At 43.2% G+C, this 20,112-nt stretch overlaps 1 protein-coding gene across 2 annotated transcripts in view; it reads right to left on the reverse strand.

Moving 5' to 3' along the window:
• Nucleotides 1–20,112, reverse strand: part of LOC145864385 (syndetin) — a 66,535-nt gene that overhangs the window by 25,141 nt on the left and 21,282 nt on the right. For both annotated transcript variants that reach the window (XR_014382951.1, XM_082970226.1), the window contains exon 3: nucleotides 881–972. Coding sequence is in view for 1 of the 2 variants with exons in the window: in XM_082970226.1 (XP_082826352.1) it covers nucleotides 881–972 (92 nt within the window). In the remaining variant the exon portion in view is untranslated. The remainder of the gene's footprint in view (nucleotides 1–880; nucleotides 973–20,112) is intronic.

The raw sequence follows: 20,112 nt of genomic DNA on the forward strand, positions 1-20,112 counted from the left end.
AAGAGAGGGAGAGAAAGAGAGAGGGGGGAAGAGAGGGAGAAAAATAGGTAGAGTGGGAAAGAGAGAAATGAGAAGCAATGCAAAATTAGATGGAAAGAACACAAAAGCGAGGAGGGGAAAGGAAAAGCATCTGCCAGCAGCTTCTGAATAGTTCAATGAACCCCATAGAGTTACTTCACAGCCATGTGGCCCCGAGACCGATCCCCGAGGAACCCCTATTCTCTCTCCCCACTGGCCCGTAAGGACACAGCCGACCCAGAAACCCGATTCTTTAATTGACAAGCTTGTAAAGAGCCAAACTACAACTTTGTTCTGTTGGCGGAACAAGCAGATGAATTTTTGCCCACGTAACTCCCTCTCCGCTCTGGTTGTGGTTCTTTTAAAACAAGGGGTTTCACATGGACTAGGGGGCAAGGCGGAAGGTTTAGGCTTTCGGTCCACCTCGTTCAAACCAATCATTGCTAATGAGGATGTGGTCCTAGAAATAGAATTACTAGAATGGGGATCCCCATTCAAGTCAATGTTCCATGATGGGTGGGCCGGCGTTCATATTGAGTGTACCCAATTCTATTTCATTCTATGTCTATATACTTGCTGATAACATCCAGGACCACAATGAAGTCATCGTATTTGAAGTTGGACATGTCTGTCCCAAGCAGATAAGCTTTCACTTTCAGCTGGACTTGCTGAAGGGAGAAGGGGAGCAGAATACTTGTTAGAGAGAGATATGGGAAGAGGGAGAGAGAGACGAGAGAGAGAGTGGAAAGAGTGAGACGAGAGATGAATGGAAAAGAGCGAGAGAGATGACAGATGAATGGAAAAGAGAGAAAGAGAGGAGAGATGAGAGAGGGTAGAAATGAAAGAAAGCTTGTGTTCAGACCTGCCAGATTCGAGTGAGGCCATGTTCCAGCTTCTTCTTCACATAGCTGTGGTCAACAACCGCCTCTGCAGTGTCTGCGGCACCCGTCTCATCTGGGGACACAAATCACACACTGATTCATAAATACATCACACTTTAGTACCAGGCCTTATTCTGTCATCTGTTGTTGTGTTATTAATAGTGACTCATGATGTCAGTTGCTCGTTCAGATGTATCTGAAACTGACACTGGAACAGATTGGATTGGATTCACAGATGGCAAATTAGAATGTAATTGATATACAAAAATAGGGGCAAATGAAAATATGGTGTCCTTGCAATAGGAGAGTTGAAAACAGAAATGGCATGAAACTAGAAACGAGTGTTTCAACCTCCATCTTAATAGTACCAGTGATACCTCTGCTTTACAACCTCCATCTTAATAGTACCAGTGATACCTCTGCTTTACAACCTCCATCTTAATAGTACCAGTGATACCTCTGCTTTACAACCTCCATCTTAATAGTACCAGTGATACCTCTGCTTTACAACCTCCATCTTAATAGTACCAGTGATACCTCTGCTTTACAACCTCCATCTTAATAGTACCAGTGATACCTCTGCTTTCAACCTCCATCTTAATAGTACCAGTGATACCTCTGCTTTACAACCTCCATCTTAATAGTACCAGTGATACCTCTGCTTTACAACCTCCATCTTAATAGTACCAGTGATACCTCTGCTTTACAACCCACATCTTAATAGTACCAGTGATACCTCTGCTTTACAACCTCCATCTTAATAGTACCAGTGATACCTCTGCTTTACAACCTCCATCTTAATAGTACCAGTGATACCTCTGCTTTACAACCTCCATCTTAATAGTACCAGTGATACCTCTGCTTTACAACCTCCATCTTAATAGTACCAGTGATACCTCTGCTTTACAACCTCCATCTTAATAGTACCAGTGATACCTCTGCTTTACAACCTCCATCTTAATAGTACCAGTGTTACCTCTGCTTTCAACCTCCATCTTAATAGTACCAGTGATACCTCTGCTTTACAACCTCCATCTTAATAGTACCAGTGATACCTCTGCTTTACAATCTCCATCTTAATAGTACCAGTGTTACCTCTGCTTTACAACCCCCATCTTAATAGTACCAGTGATACCTCTGCTTTACAACCTCCATCTTAATAGTACCAGTGATACCTCTGCTTTACAATCTCCATCTTAATAGTACCAGTGTTACCTCTGCTTTACAACCCCCATCTTAATAGTACCAGTGATACCTCTGCTTTACAACCCCCATCTTAATAACATAAACATATTCCACCCCCATCTTCGTAGCAGTAACAGTGTCATCTTTGCTTTCCCAACCCGTCATACTAACAGGAATTTTCCAACCCCATGCAAACAGTAAAGTTGGCATTCATCCACATTAGCCATCATGCTACTGATGATGAGCCCCACGGCCATACCCTCCTCATTAGCCTCAGTGTTTCCTCTGTAGATGACAGGAACAGAACAGCGGGAGAAAGACATACGTTACAGCCATTGTCATATTCAGACTTTGACACTAAAGAGGTCACAATGCCTTTCTCTGCCAGCCCAGGCAGCCTTCCCCAGGCATCCGTCCCCAGAGAGAAGAAGGGAAGGACAGAGGAAGAGGGAAACTGCCTTAGATCTGAAGACTTGTTGTATATGAGGGAATGTTGCCTATCCTCTGCAGTCAAGGCTGTGAGTAAGTGGCTGACTGCGTGTAGTAAGTGGCTGACTCTGTATTTTGTCTCTCTGCATAGACCCCAATATGCAAACAAAAACCATGTAACAAATTGCTGCAATGCATTTGACAAGACTCCATTGACGTAACACAATTCTTCTCGATGAAGCCTGGGTGAATCTCCCTCACTACATTTCGTCATTCCCTCCATATGAAATTACATACAAAAGACTACAACACATCAACTTTTCTGAGGCACCACAAGAAGCCACACAGTTAGGAAACTCTGGATGATTCAACTGTTGAGACACCACACGGTGAGGAAACTAGATGAATCAACTGTTCTGAGACACCACAAGAAGCCACACAGTTAGGAAACTCTGGATGACAGCGGGGCTGAGATTCACAATGTGTTTGTGACGAAGAGGTCAGGCTCAGGACTGTCGCTCTGCATCTCCTAACTATCCCTTACATAGACAGAGAAGGAACACCGTTTGATTATTTTACATAACGCGTTGAGGGCGGCCTCCCGTTTGCATCCAAACAGTCCCTGTCATTAGTCAACCCTGTGTCTGCTAAGGCAAGGGATTTCATCTAAGCTTTGTCTCAAATGGCACCCTATTCCCTGTGGGACCCGGTCAAAAGTAGTGCACTATATAGGGAATAGGGTGCCATTTGGGATGTAGCCTTGGTGTTTACAGAACAGAACAAGAGGATGCCATTTATTAAGCATGTTTTACAGAAAGGAGATATGTTGAGATTAAAGAACAACTTCTTCCATTGATGTGTGATATGGTGTGTATTGATGTGTGTGTGTGTCTGATATGGTGTGTATTGATGCGTGTGTGTGTGTCTGATATGGTGTGTATTGATGTGTGTGTGTGTGTGTGATATGGTGTGTATTGATGTGTGTGTGTGATATGGTGTGTATTGATGTGTGTGTGTCTGATATGGTGTGTATTGATGTGTGTGTGTCTGATATGGTGTGTATTGATGTGTGTGTGTCTGATATGGTGTGTATTGATGTGTGTGTGTCTGATATGGTGTGTATTGATGTGTGTGTGTGTGTCTGATATGGTGTGTATTGATGTGTGTGTGTCTGATATGGTGTGTATTGATGTGTGTGTGTCTGATATGGTGTGTATTGATGTGTGTGTGTGATATGGTGTGTATTGATGTGTGTGTGTCTGATATGGTGTGTATTGATGCGTGTGTGTCTGATATGGTGTGTATTGATGTGTGTGTCTGATATGGTGTGTATTGATGTGTGTGTGTGTGATATGGTGTGTATTGATGTGTGTGTGTCTGATATGGTGTGTATTATTGGGAAAGGGGGATACCTAGTCAGTTGTACAACTGAATGTATTCAACTGAAATGTGTCTTCCGCATTTAACCCTCTGAATCAGAGAGGTACGGGGAGATGCCTTAATCGGCATCCACGTTATCGGCGCCCGGGGAACAGTGGGTTAACTGCCTTGCTCATGGACAGATTTTTACTTTGTCAGCTTGGGGATTCGATCCAGCAACCTTTCGGTTACTGGCCTAATGCTCCTACCCGCCAGGCTATCTGCCGCATCGGTGTGTGTGTTTGATATGGTATTCATGAGTGTGTACATTAGGCAGTGAAGGATGAAGGTGGTCTGTGCCTGGTAGGCTACAGTACATGCATCTCAAGAGGAAGCATAAAACATGGAGTATTTGGAGGATCAACATTGAATTCCACTGACGGAAAGTGGTTGAGCTTGAGATGACCTTGAACTTTGTGGGAGGTGTCTGAGAGAGGTCACTCCCAACCCCTACAGCTCGAAAGGGCAATTTCATCACAGAACCGCCGCAGTGGAAAATGCACCCAAACACAGCAAGCAACGACAAATGGAGAACAAAAAGACCTTGCTGGCAAGAAGTTAACTTCAGCCTGAGACAAGGTACCTCAAAAGGCTAAACTACGTATTTTCTACCAGCAGCACAAGGTTTGAAGACTCCACCACTACCATCCTTTGAGACCACTGACATTAACCTGGATCAAAAAGAGAAGAAAAACTAAAGGGTAATCTAGATGAAGACAGAGGATGGACAGGCTTTGTCTTTTGGAGTGACATCCCTACTTATTGAAATCCCTAGCTATAGAAAGTGGGAAATATTCAGGTATGTCATACGTATGCAATATAATCCAGGGATTATGAAACAGGGCATAAGAGGGGTTCATTCATACAGAAAAGGTGATAACTGCCAGTCGGTAAAGAAATCTCCCACGCCATCCCAGAATAGAACATCTGAGTTGTGCTAATTATGCTTCGAACAGCAGAAAATGGACTGAACGCCCCGGAAAATTGCCAAAGACTCCAGCCACCCGAGACATGGACTGTTCTCCATGCTCCCGTACGGCAGGTGGTACCGGCACATCAAGGCTCAGAACAACAGACTTCTAAACAGCTTCTATCCCCTGGTCATAAGACTGTTAAATGCCTAACAACTACTGCTCCCCCCCGCACCCCTGCTAAAATGATTATTGATTAAATGTATTATTACCACTACGCTGCTGTTCATTGATTATTGATTGCAATTACCGTTAGTATCTATTTATTCTCTCCTGGTACTGGCCACTATTACTCCTGTTCACATGTGAAGTATACACTGAGTATACAAAACATTAGGAAGATCTGCTCTTTCCATGATATAGACCGACCAGGTGAATCCAGATGAAAGCCATGATCCCTTATTGATGTCTTAAATCCACTTCAATCAGTGTAGATGAAGGGGAGACAGGTTCAAATTCTTAAAGAGTTGCGTCAATCTAAGTTAGAGATATCAGTTTTTTGCATTGGATGCATCTCAACCCACTGTATCCGTCCATGTCGGCCTTCCGCATCTGCGGTGAAAGTTGACAGAGCTAGAGCAGTGTTTGTCAGACCACGATCAGTCTTTTCGCGAAAACGTCTGTAGCGTCCGAACAGTTTGGCCTAGAAACTAACATGACTCCACTGTGGAAAGGGGAGACTCATGAACACGATGGCGTTCTCTGTTTTGCTTTGACCCCACAAGTGCTACAGGACTCCTCTGAATGTAACCCATACAAATAAATAAAGTATGGAGGTAGTTCTGTGCCAACAAAAATAAGGGGTTAAATGTGTCCCAAAAAAAACAAGAATATTTCCTGAGATTTCTTATATCTCCTAGATATAGGACAGACACTTCAAAACTGTATTCCTTATGAGTGGCGCAGCGGTCTAAGGCACTGCATCTCAGTGCAAGAGGCGTCATTACAGTCCCTGGTTCGAATACAGGCCATGATTGGGAGTCCCATAGGGCAGTGCACAATTGGCCCAGCGTCGTCCGGGTTTGGCCGGGGTAGGCCGTCATTGTAAATAAGAAATTGTTCTTAACCGACTTGCCGAGTTAAAGGTTAAATGTTTTTTTTATTTTTTATAAATGAATGTGTTATTCAATGCGTTTCTATGGGCTATAGTAGTTGGCCAAATTCAATATTTCCCCCAAAAATATTTTATCCCTCCATATGTTAGCTTGGTAGTACACCCCTGTTCTGAGAGCAAAAGGCGTTCCCAATGTTTTGTACACTGTGTATATTACCACTAGTATATAACCATCAGTATTTATATACTCCTGCTACCAGTCACTTTCCAGCCCTGTTTACATGTATATCCACCTATCACACACACTCCACCATGCACACACCCACCCGTCACTGTTTATTATTGTTATTATTATTTATCCTGCTACCAGTCAATTTCTCCTATGAGTTATTATTTAGATATTGATTTATGCACTGTAGGGGTTAGAGCTTGCAAGTTAAGCATTTTACTGTACTTATGCATGTGACGATAAAACTTGAACTGAACCGAAACAGGGAGGGACTACCTGGACTTGTCCAATTAGAAGCACTCCTGTTGGTTTTCTGTTCTAATGCATTTTGTTATAGTGTGCTCTACTGAACACAACCCTGAAGTTGATTTCATCTTTACATCAGAACGATGAACGATGACAGAGAACAGCACGACATCAGAGAACAGACAACCTACTAGAGAACAGTATGACATCACAGAGAGAACAGACAACCTACTGGAGAACAGTATGACATCACAGAGAGAACAGACAACCTACTGGAGAACAATATGACATCACAGAGAGAACAGACAACCTACTGGAGAACAATATGACATCACAGAGAGAACAGACAACCTACTGGAGAACAGTATGACATCACAGAGAGAACAGACAACCTACTGGAGAACAGTATGACATCACAGAGAGAACCGACAACCTACTGGAGAACAGTATGACATCACAGACAGAACAGACAACCTACTGGAGAACAGTATGACATCACAGAGAGAACAGACAACCTACTGGAGAACAGTATGACATCACCGAGAGAACAGACAACCTACTGGAGAACAGTATGACATCACAGAGAGAACAGACAACCTACTGGAGAACAATATGACATCACAGACAGAACAGACAACCTACTGGAGAACAGTATGACATCACCGAGAGAACAGACAACCTACTGGAGAACAATATGACATCACAGACAGAACAGACAACCTACTGGAGAATAGTATGACATCACAGACAGAACACACAACCTACTGGAGAACAGTATGACATCACAGAGAGAACAGACAACCTACTGGAGAACAGTATGACATCACAGACAGAACAGACAACCTACTGGAGAACAATATGACATCACAGACAGAACAGACAACCTACTGGAGAACAGTATGACATCACAGACAGAACAGACAACCTACTGGAGAACAGTATGACATCACAGACAGAACAGACAACCTACTGGAGAACTCAGGTCAAATAAACGGAGGCCCATTTGTTGTTAGTTTCACCTTGTGAGGACTTGCACCTCCACTTTTTTCTTTGTGCAGACTGCAGCTTCATCCAGAGGACTTGGACTACTGTACTAATCTCTTTACAGGAACTGCAGTCAGAGGGTGGACGGAAGCTGATATTTGCACTGACCCAGATTATGACTGCAACTGGGGTGTTTAATTGAGAGACTCTTTATCTAAAACTCTCTGTTTAATCCCCTTTGTTAAGTGTTCTATCAATAGAACAAGTACTACTTCCATTGTTGAAATGAAATCCACATTGTCAACTCTATTCCTAGACCTATTGACCTTAGTACGATAAGCTATATATTTAGCTAACAAGGAACTGGATCTTTAGATCAACCCTATCCTCTACAAATCCTATTGACTGACTTAATGGATAACTATGCACCATCACCACTGCAGACATACTGACAGAATTTTGTCAGTTCCGGAAGCCTCATTAAACTCAGAGGCGATGGCGTTTGGATAGGAAACAAAGAAATGCTGCTTGGCAGTTGACAATGAGGGTTAATCAGTTCTCTCCATGATCTCAGCCAAATGATGCAGACGGGATGATAGATACCATCTTCCAAAATGCAGTCAAACCCATACTCAAACTTCCGCTTGTTCAAATCAGCCAAATGATGTTCAAGGCTGCAACAACATTTAAAAAAATATGCTGGAGAAAGTCATTTAACCAAGCTTAGAGCCTAACAAACATGTTGGAAAGTTTTAGAATTTGATCATAAATCTGACAAGGTCATGTGCTTGAGCAGGTGACCATTTCACCATCATCTTTCTTTATTTAAGAACACAAATGTTCATATTTCTCTCTCCTGATTGGATGGACTGTCATCAAGGCAAAGTGTGGCTACTTTGAGTATGTGGACACCTGCACGTTGAACATCTCATTCCAAAATTATGGGCATTAATATGGAGTTGGATCCCCCTTTGCTGCTATAACAGCCTCCACTCTTCTATGAAGGCATTCCACTAGATGTTGGAACATTGCTGCGGGGACTTGCTTCCATTCAGCCACAAGGGCATTAGTGAGGACGGGCACTGATGTTGGGCGATTAGGCCTGACTCGCAGTCGGTTGTTTGAATGTTTGCAGCTTCCTGGCAATGTATCGCTGTTAAAAAGGGTATTATAGAATGGCAAGCCAAATAGTTATTGTCACGAGGTGTTGACTACTCAGTTTACCAGAACTGTTTGGAATTTGTTTACACTTCAATCGATGGACCCATTATGTAAAGATCTCACCTTACCTGCTGGAGCGCGTATTTCACTGGTCATCCCCAAAGCCAACACCTCCTTTGGCCGCCTTTCCTTCCAGTTCTCTGCTGCCAGTGACTGGAACGAATTGCAAAAATCGCTGAAGCTGGAGACTTACATTTCCCTCACTAACTTTAAACATCAGCTAGCCCACCCAATCTACCTACCTCATCCCCATATTGTTTTTATTTACTTTGTTGCTCTTTTGCACACCAGTTTCACTACTTACACACCATCATCTGCTCATCATCATCTGCTCACCTATCACTCCAGTGTTATTAATCTGCTAAATTGTAATTACTTTGCTAAAATGGCCTATTTATTGCCATACCTCCTCATGCCATTTGCACACACTGTAAATATACTTTCTTTATTTCTATTGTGTTGACTGTATGCTTGTTTATTCCATGTAACTCTGTGTTGTTGTTTCTGTCACACTGCTTTGCTTTATCTTGGCCAGGTCGCAGTTGTAAATAAGAACTTGTTCTCAACTAGCCTACCTGGTTAAATAAAGGTGAAGAAAAAAAAAAAAACCTGCACAACCAAGTGGAGCAGGGCTCTGTGCAGGCCAGTCAAGTTCTTCCACACCGATCTCGACAAACCATTTCTGTATGGACCTCGCTTTGTGCACGGGGGCATTGTCATGCTGAAAAAGGAAAGGGCCTTCCCCAAACTGTTGCTACAAAGTTGGAAGCACAGAATCGTCTAGAATGTCATTGTATTCGGTAGTGTTAAAATTTCCCTTCACTGGAAAAAAAGGGGTCTAGCCAGAACCATGAAAAACAGCCCCAGACCACTATTCCTCCTCCACCAAACTTTACAGTTGGCACTATGCATTGGGCTTGTGTGCGGCTGCTTGGTCATGGGAAACCCATTTCATGATGTTGCTTCCAGAGGCAGTTTGGAAGTCGGTAGTGAGTGTTGCAACCGAGGACACGCAATTTTTACAAGCTACCCGCTTCAGCACTCGGCGGTCCTGTTCTGTAAGCTTGTGTGGCCTACCACTTCGCAGCTGAGCCGCTGTTGCTCCTAGATGTTTCCACTTCACAATAACAGCACTTACAGTTGACCGGGGCAGCTCTAGCAGGGAAGAAATTTGACGAACTGGCTTGTTGGAAAGGTGGCATCCTATAACGTAAGGCCTTTCTACTGCCAATGTTTGTCTATGGCGATTGCATAGCTGTGTGCTCAATTTTATACACCTGTCAGCAACGGGTGTGGCTGAAATAGCCAAATTTGAAGGAGTGTCCACATACTTTAGGCCATGTAGTGCGTTTGTCACGTTGACTGGTCAGACATTTGTGTTCTAAATCTAAAATCCACCTGTTTTAAAATGACCACTACATCATCCGAGATACCGGAGTTTGATTACAGGCCTGTTACTGAGCTTTTTCTACTTTGACCCCAAAGACAACGCTAGAGATAATACAATCTATAATTTGGGAAGTTAATTACCGTATAGATAGTCTCGCTTTCTCTGGAACAACAGTAGAGTTCTTTTGACATAAAACACCTGGAAAGCTAAGAATGACCCATCGGTGTATCCAAACCGTATCACAGAGAGGGAAACAACTTGCACCACGGTTGTCTGTCCTGACTGGGCTAAGAACGACTGCATGAGTCACTCCCTGAAAGAAAGAATGGAAAAAAAGAAAGAATGAAACAAAGCCCAGCCTAGGCCCACTGTTACATGACAGTATGACATAGAGGGGGATAGTGTTCATAAAAGAGATTCTCTGGTACTTTTATATACTTGTTAGCCAGTAGTTCTGAAATAAGCACTACGTCGCATATGTGTACCACGTCATTGCGCTCTCTCTCTCTCACTCTGATGTGTGTGCATCTTGCTAGCTGTCACTCAAATGGCGAGGGGCTGAAGCTCATTGGCTAGAACTCGAATTGCTAGGGGGCTGGCTCACTTGGGGGAAAATGGAGGTAAAATGGCACAGCACAACTTCCAGAAAAACTGTCAAATCAAATCAAATGTTATTTGTCACATACACATGTTTAGCAGCTGTTATTGCAGGTGTTGCAAAATGCTTGTGTTTCTAGCTCCAATAGTGCAGTAATATCTAACAATTTCACAACAATACATACAAATCTAAAGTAAAGGAATGGAATTAAGAACATATAAATATTTGGATGAGCAATATCAGAGCGGTATAGACAAAGATACAGTGGAATAGGATAGAATACAGTGTATACATATGAGATGAGTAATGCAAAATATGTAAACATTATTAAAGTGACATTTTTAAAGCGGCCAGTTACTTCAAGTCTATGTATAAAGAGCAGCAGCCACTAATGTGCTAGTGATGGCTATTTAACAGTCTGATGGCCTTGAGATAGAAGCTGTTTTTCAGTCTCTCGGTCCCAGCTTTGATGCACCTGTACTGACCTCGCCTTCTGGATGATAGCAGGGTGAACAGGCAGTGGCTCGGGTGACTGTTGTCCTTGATGATCCTTTTGGCCTTCCTGTGACATCGTGTGGTGTAGGCGTCCTGGAGGGCAGGTAGTTTGCCCCTGGTGATGTGTTGGACAGACCACACCACCCTCTGGAGAGCCCTGCGGTTTTGGGCAGTGCAGTTGCCGTACCAAGAGGTGATATAGCCCGACAGGATGCTCTCAATTGTGCATCTGTAAAAAATTGTGAGGGTTTTAGGTGCCAAGCCAAATTTCTTAAGCCTCCTGAGGTTAAAGAGGCGCTGTTGCGCCTTCTTCATCATACTGTCTGTGTGGGTGGACCACTTCAGTTTGTCAGTGATGTGTACACCAAGGAATTTGAAGCTTTCCACCTTCTACACTGCGGTCGGTCAATGTGGATAGCGGGTGCTACCTCTGCTGTTTCCTGAAGTCTACGATCAACTCCTTTGTTTTGCTGACGTTGGGTGACAGATTATTTTACTGGCACCACACACCCAGGGCCCTCACCTCCTCCCTGTAGGCTGTCTCGTCATAGTTGGTAATCAGGCCTACTACTGTTGTGTCGTCTGCAAACTTGATGATTGAGGCGTGCGTGGCAAAGCAGTCATTGGTGAACAGGGAGTATAAGAGGGGGCTGAGCACGCATCCTTGTGGGGCCCCAGTGTTGAGTATCAGCGAAGTAGAGGTGTTGTTTCCTAACTTCACCACCTGTTACACAGGGCGGGGTTCAGACTCAGGGCCTAGAGCTTAATGATGAGCTTGGAGGGTACTATGGTGTTGAATGCTGAGCTTTAGTCAATGAACAGCATTCTTACGTTTCCTCTTGTCCAGATAGGATAGGGCAGTGTGCAGTGCCATGGCGATTGCATCGTCTATGGATCTATTGGGGTAGTAAGCAAATTGAAGAGGGTCTAGGGTGTCAGGTAAAGTAGAATTATATGATCATTGACTAGTCTCTAAAAGCCCTTCATGATAACAGAAGTGAGTGCTACGGGGCGATATTCATTTAGTTCAGTTACCTTTGCTTTCTTGGGTGCAGGAACAATGGTGGACATATTGAAGCATGTGGGGACAGCAGACTGGGATAGGGAGAGATTGAATATGTCCGTAAACACTCCAGCCAGCTGGTCTGCGCATGCTCTGAGGCCGCCTGGGCCGGCAGCCCTACAAAGGTTAATACGCTTAAATGTCTTACGTCGACCACGGAGAAGGAGAGCCCATAGTTCTTGGTAGCGGGCCGCATCGGTGGCACTGTGTTATCCTCAAAGCGGGTGAAGGTGTTTAGCTTGTCCGGAAGCAAGACTGTGTCCGCGACGTGTCTGGTTCTCCCTTTGTAGTCTGATGGTCTGTAGACCCTGCCACATACATCTCATGTCTGAGCCGTTGAATTGCGACTCCACTTTGTCTCTATACGGACGTTTTGCCTGTTTGATTGCCTTACGGAGTGAATAACTACACTGTTTGTATACTGCTATATTCCCAGTCACCTTGCCATGGTTAAATGCGATGGTTCGCGCTTTCAGTTTTGCACAAAATCTGCCATCTATCCACGGTTTCTGGTTAGGGTAGGTTTTAATAGTCACAGTACAACATCTCCTATACACTTCCTGATAAACTCAGTCACAGCGTCAGTGTATTCAGCTATGTTGTTCTCGGAGGCCACCCGGAACATATCCCAGTACCTGTGATCAAAACAATCTTGAAGCGTGCATTCCGATTGGTCAGACCAGCATTGAATAGTCCTTAGTGCGGGTACTTCCTGTTTGAATTTCTGCCTCTAGGAAAGGAGGAGCAAAAAGGATTGGTGATCAGATTTTCCGAAGGGAGGACGGGGGAGGGCCTTGTAGGCATCCTGGAAGTTGGAGTGGCAGTGGTCGAGTCTTTTAGCAGCGTGAGTTGTACAGTCAATGTGTTTGTAGAACTTCGGTAACGTTTTTCTCAAATTTGCTTTGTTAAAATCCCCAGATACAATAAATGCGGCCTCAGGATATGTGGTTTCCAGATTGCATAAAGTCCAGTGAAGTTCTTTGAAGGCCGTCGTGGTATCGGCTTGACGGAGAATATATACAGCTGTGACTATAACTGCAGAGAATTCTCTTGGGAGGTAATATGGTCGGCATTTGATTGTGAGGTATTCTAGGTCGAGTGAACAAAAGGACTTAAGTTCCTGTATGTTATCACAATCACACCATGAGTAGTTAATCATGAAACATACACCCTGCCCTTCTTCTTCCCAGAGAGATATTTATTCCTGTCTGCGACATGAACTGAGAACCCAACTGGCTGTACGGACTCAGTATATCCCTAGAGAGCCATGTTTCCGTGAAACAGACTGTTACAATTCCTAATATCTCTTTGGAAGGAAATACTCCCTCTGAGCTCGTCAACTTTATTGTTCAGTGACTGAACATTAGCGAGTAATATACTCAGAAGCGGTGGGTGGTGTGCGCACCTCCTGAGTCGGACTAGAAGTCCACTCCGAGTACCTCTTTTCCACCAGTGGTGTTTTGGATCAGCCTCTGGAATCAGTTCAATTACCCTGGGGGGTACGAACAAAGGATCAGACTATTATTCCTGGTCGTAATGCTGGTGAGATACCACCGTTCTGATATCCAAAAGTTCTTCTTGGCTGTATGTCATAACACAAATAAATTCAACACATAAAAATCAAAATACTGCAAAGTTTCCTAAGAGTTTGAAGCACGGCAGCCCTATCCGTCAGCTCCATTTTTGCTTTCAAACTAGAGATTTCGTGGCTAATTGAGGTAAGATAGTAATTCTGCTCAGATTATGCGTGTATGAACTACACATTGACACATCTAGCCCAAAGCGCAAGATTTAAAAAATACTTAGTAGTCGCCAAAGTTCCAGAGCATGTCTTTAACAAGTGAGCAAGAAGGGAGATTAGCTCTTTTGACTGTCTGGGAGATGTAGAGAAAAGGTTAATGCTACTAAAGGGAACAGGGGAGGGAGGAAAGAGGAGAGGAGCCAGATGAGGAGGAGGATTTAACCGTGCAAAGACTTAAATGGTTAGATAGAGTAGTTCTAGGTTACTTTCTAAACAGGTTGGGCCTCAGTTTGACACCAGCATAATATGAATTAATATAGTGATAGAAGTCATTGCAATGTTCTTCTGAAAAATATCACAGCAGGGTCAAAGCAGTTAACGTTGGACAAGGAAGAATCTGGGAAGTGAGTGAGGTGTGATGAAACAGCATCCATTGTGTTACTGTTACACATTTCAAAATTGTAAACAGATATCCTCCCCCGACAACGGAAAGGAAGGATGCCAGAAAACAACCAGCCAACGTCTCACAGACTACAGCACAAAGTTCCAAGATGTAGTTTCGCCAAGTAATTCAACAAGATAAAACTGTGACAAGGAGCCTTGAGAAACTTGGACGGTCTCCAGTCAAGTCCTAGCCAGCCAAAACGTAATTTAAACACCCATCTAAAACGAATGAATTACTTGTTATTTAAGCAATAAGACACAGGGGGGTGTGGTATACGGCCAATATACCATGGCTAAGGGCTGTTATTAAGCACGACGCAACGCAGAGTGCCTGGATACAGCCCTTAGCCGTTGTATAGTGGCCATATACAACAAACTCCAGAGATGCCTTATTGCTATTATAAACTGGTTACCAACATAATTAGAGCAGTAAAATGCAATGTTTTATCATACCCGTGGTATACGGTCTGATATACCATGGCTGTCAGTCAGTCAGCTTTCATGGCTCGAACCACCCAGTTTATAATTCATCTTTTGACCTGGCAACCACATTTACCTCATCATCGGGTTGGAAGCGACGAAGATGACGTTGGAGTGTGAAAACACACAACAAAGCTGGTCACAGGCCAGGGAAAGCAATTTACCTGCTGATAGGCCCGGCAAATGAAGGAGAGAAGCAGCCTTAACAAATACAGAGGTAAGTAGCAGAGGCAATGGAAGGCAATGGGAGGCGTAATTGTCAATTTCCGCCCGGGGATTGCTGTATTATTTAATGTCTCAGACACGCATAATTAGCCAAGCAATCATGTACATGAAAATGCCTAAATGATCAGGATCACAAGGAACTGGTGTAGCTACGTATCAGTGACATCATCTGTTACGTTAACTATGGAGTCACTTTTGGACTGAATCAAGGAAGGCAGTTGTCCAAGTTAGGCCTTAATATATCATAGAGTCACACCAAGAAATAACACAAACAACAGGACATGTTGTGAGAAATCCTATGCTCCTAAGACATTTTTTTATTAAATCTGTATTTAACTAGACAAGTCAGTTAAGAACAAATTCTTATTTTCAATGACGGCCTAGGAACAGTGGGTTAACTGCCTTGTTCAGGGGCAGAATGACAGATTTTTACCTTGTCAGCTCGGGGATTCAATCTTGCAAACTTTCGGTTACTAGTCCAACGCTCTAACCACTAGGTTACTTGTCGCCACATCATAAGCCAATCACAAATGACCGTGAAAAAACACAACTTGTTCACCAACAGCAAACGTTACTATTTCATCGATCTTGATTTCATTTTATGTTGGTTTCATCTTAGAATGAGGCGAAGCTGTACACGTGTCAATGCTCCCTCTATCCTGGATTGAGTGTATGTTTAGCGTGGCAGTTCTAAGCGAAAGGTCAATACGAAGGGTTCCAGTCAGTGCTGTGAGCTTGTAACCAATCCACTAACAGCAGCCATTTATCCTCTCACCACCGAGGACCTGTCAGAGCTGAGCGAACATGACAGTGGGTGAGCTAAGGCTGCAAATTCAATTTGGCAAGATGGGAGGGAACCCATATTCAATTCAGAAACAACTTCCCTTTATTGAGTGGTGACAATAATTACTGATACATCATGGTGACAGGTTCATTATAGCAGCTGTGGTGACGCTCCGTAGAGGTGATGCAGGCTGCGTACCGAATAACACCCTATTCCCTGAATAATGGCTCTGGTTAAAAGCAGGGCACTTTATCTGGAATAGGGTGCCACTTGGGATGCATACGCAGCGTTGCAGCCATCAAGGGACCTTTAAATTATTTTCTCCAATGACAGAGAGGAGCCTGGCGGTCATGCAGGTCGCCCAGTAGAACGTGTTGGTGGGGTCAAAGACACACCGCACAGTCTGACAAATTAAGGCTGTGGTATACACAGAGATGTACACCCACTTACAAGAACACACAAACACACACACCGAATACACACACACACACACCCTTTACGTAGAGGAAGGGTGAAAGCGTATGCAGAGTGAGGACACCTTCACTTAGAGGGTAGTAGAGGACAGCCAATCACACCCACTGATATGACAGCACCTCTTGATGGATGGCCCCGCCTCCTCTGATTAGAACTGAATGTCCCTTCACTCACAGAACAAGGAGATATGCTTAACTAAGGTTTGGAAGCTGGAGACTTGAAGGACGCGTTCCAAACGGAAACCTATTCCCTATTTAGTACACTACACAGGGAATAGAACGCCATTTGGATCTCAGCCGAAGTCTCAACGGCACCAGTGATCAGGGGATAAAGGCATTACCATGGTCCTATTCGTCATCGGCCATTTTCTTAATCAATCCAATGAACTGAAGGGGGAAATTAAACCCCTTTTCCACAGAGAAAGGACAAGTTCCGCATCTGAGCCAAAACTACTTTTGATTGAAAAAGTATTTGAAAATGCAAACTAATAGGAAGGAATAGAAAACTTTGCTAAATGATGAAACTGAAACTTTATCGCCATTGAAACAGAGCCAATGGTTGTTTGTCCCAGACTTGGATACCTTAGTAAGGTGATAGTAATGATGACACAAGCTGGAATTTTCTTGCTTCTCAAATTATCTAGCTACCTGCATCTCTCTGGCTCATAGTTATATACAGTACCAGTCAAAAGTTTGGACACCTACTCATTCAAGGGTTTTTCATTATTTGTTCTATTTTATACATTGTAGAATAACAGTGAAGACATCAGAACTATGAAATAACACATATAGAATAATGTATTAACCAAAATAGTGTTAAAGAAATCCAAATATATTTTAGATTCTTCAAAGTAGCCACCCTTTACCTTGATGACAGCTTTGCACACTCTTGACATTCTTTCAACCAGCTTCACCTGGAATCCTTTTCCAACAGTCTTGAAGGAGTTCTCACATATGCTGAGCACTTGTTGGCTGATTTTCCTTCACTGTGCGGTCCAACTCATCCCAAAATATCTCAATTGGGTTGAAGTTGACTGATTGTGGAGGCCAGGTCATCTGATTCAGCACTCAATCACTCTCCAAGTGCGACTGAAATTTTCCGTATTGACTGACCTTCATGTCTTTAAAATAATGATGGACTGTCATTTCGCTTTGCTTATTTGAGCTGTTATTGCCATAATATGGACTTGGTCTTTTACCAATTAGGGCTATCTTCTGCATCTTTTGTATACCACCCCTACCTTGTCACAACACAACTGATTGGCTCAAATGCATTGAGAAGGAAAGAAATTCCACAAATTAACTTTTAACAAGGCACACATGTTAATTGAAATGCATTACAGGTGACTACCTCATGAAGCTGGTTGAGAGAATGCCAAGAGTGTGCAAAGGTGTCATCAAGGCAAAGGGTGGCTACTTTGATGAATCCCAAATATAAAATATTTGAGTAGGTGTATATATAAAATACACCTTCTGCCTTTCCAGCAGATAGGCCATTAGCTTAGCTACCTTGTAATAACATGTAAAACTCTCTGAAAGATTCACTGTGGCCTGTTTTGGAGACCATAGCAGTATTGCACTTGATAACCCTGTTTGATTGTGATGGGTTTCTCAGAAAAGTAGAACACTCCATACGTCATTCATTTGATCTAATCTAAATATCACGTAAACAATGCGTCGTCCTCCCTGTGGCTGTACGGAATCATCCTTAATAAATACATGAATAATACATAAATAACTCCTAACAGGGGGTGAGCACTGAGGGACATGATGTGGTCTGTAATTAGGATAAATACATAAATATTTTTCTCTTACAAATATCAATCAAAACGATGCTTAAATTAACATGATAATGGAATGGAAATGTACTGTATATTTACAGGTTTAAATATCAGTTTATCTCCATATCACAGTTTATCTCCATTTATCTCCACCGTGTGGATTATTTTTTATTATTCAGCTAATCATTAGATTAATCATTACAAACATTAGATTCAAGAGGTCTTTGGAGGGCTCGGTGACTTTTCAAAGTCAGCAGTGTGTTGGCGTCAACAAAGCACAAGCACCTATCACTTTCAGGCTTGGTTGGTTCAATGACCTTTTACATGGACAGCCTGAAAGAGGGAGAGCCACTGAAGTAACACTAGAAAACAAATTCCACTTGACTATCAACACACTGGTAAGTGCGGCGACAAATTCAACCTCAATTACCCATACCATCAAGCCAATGTGTGCTGTGTGGGCTGTGCAAATGCAGCGCTGCGCATTCACAACCATTTTTGTTATATGAAGGGGGGTAGATGAGAAGGCAGTACCGTAGCTCTGCTCTCTATAAAGGGCAAATGCAATACTTACAAATCCATCAATCGCTGTGATCAGGGGATAAGGCATCACCATGGTCCTACTCGTCATCGCCCATTTTCTTAATCAATCCAACATACAGAAGGAGGAAATGAAACGCCTTTTCCACAGAGAAAGGACAAGTTCCGGATTTGAGTGAAAGCTACTGCTGATTGACAAAGTATTTGAAAAGGCAAATGAATAGGAAGAAATTGTCACGTGTGCTTCCGCTCTCCCTCTGGCGCTCCAGGCTGCCATTATTACGCACACCTGTCACCATCATTACGCGCAGCTGCACAATATGGGACTCACCTGGACTCCTTCACTTTGATGATTGACTTCCCTATTTTGGTCTGCTCCTCCCTTTGATCCCAGTGTCAGTATTAATGTTGTTATGTGTTCATGTCCAGACGCTGTCCTGTCCTATGTCTGTTGCTAATAAAATGTTCACTCCCTGTATCTGCCAGCGTTGAGCCTTACAGAAATAGAGAACCTTACTCAACAATAAACCTGAAACAGTAGCTCTGCTCTTTATAAAGGTCAAATGCAATACTTAGAAATCAAATCAATCTCCAGGTTTACGTCTGTGGGACAGTAATGGGGGTGGCAGGTAGCTTAGCGGTTAAACGCGATTAGAACCCCAAAAGAATCGCTGGTTTGAAACCCCGAGCCGACAAGGTGGAAAAATCTGCCGTTCTGCCCTTGAGCCAGGCAGTTAACCCCCACCACCACCCCCTAAACTGCTCCCCTGGATGTTAATTAAGGCAGCCCCACACACCTCTCTGATTCAGAGGGGTTGGCTTAAATGCGGAAGACACATTTAGGTTGAACACATTCAGTTGCGCAACTAACTACTGTAGGTATCCCCTTTTCCTTAATGAAAGTCAACTCCCCTTTCTTTTTTATATATTTCTTTACACAATCAGCTTAAATTGATTTAGGGGTGGCTAATAAGTGACTAGCTTCTAAGAACTTCTAGAGGACGAGGGGAAACTACGGCAGCAGAAATGCAAGGTGAACTGTACAACGTGAAGGTGAGGGTGGCTAAAGGGATCTTTATTATATGGGATGTTCGAGGCGTTTAGGTGTATTAAGCGTAAGGGAATCAGGGCTATAGGTGTATTAAGCCTAAGGGAATCAGGGCTTTAGGTGTATTAAGCCTAAGGGAATCAGGGCTTTAGGTGTATTAAGCCTAAGGGAATCAGGGCTTTAGGTGTATTAAGCGTAAAGGAGTCAGGGCTTTAGGTGTATTAAGCGTAAGGGAATCTGGGCTTTAGGTGTATTAAGCGTAAGGGAATCAGGGCTTTAGGTGTATTAAGCCTAAGGGAATCAGGGCTTTAGGTGTATTAAGCCTAAGGGAATCAGGGCTTTAGGTGTATTAAGCGTAAAGGAATCAGGGCTTTAGGTGTATTAAGCGTAAGGGAATCTGGGCTTTAGGTGTA

The sequence above is a fragment of the Salmo salar genome, chromosome 27, assembly GCF_965601325.2.
Source record: "Salmo salar chromosome 27, fSalSal1, whole genome shotgun sequence".
Classification (NCBI taxonomy): domain Eukaryota; kingdom Metazoa; phylum Chordata; class Actinopteri; order Salmoniformes; family Salmonidae; genus Salmo; species Salmo salar.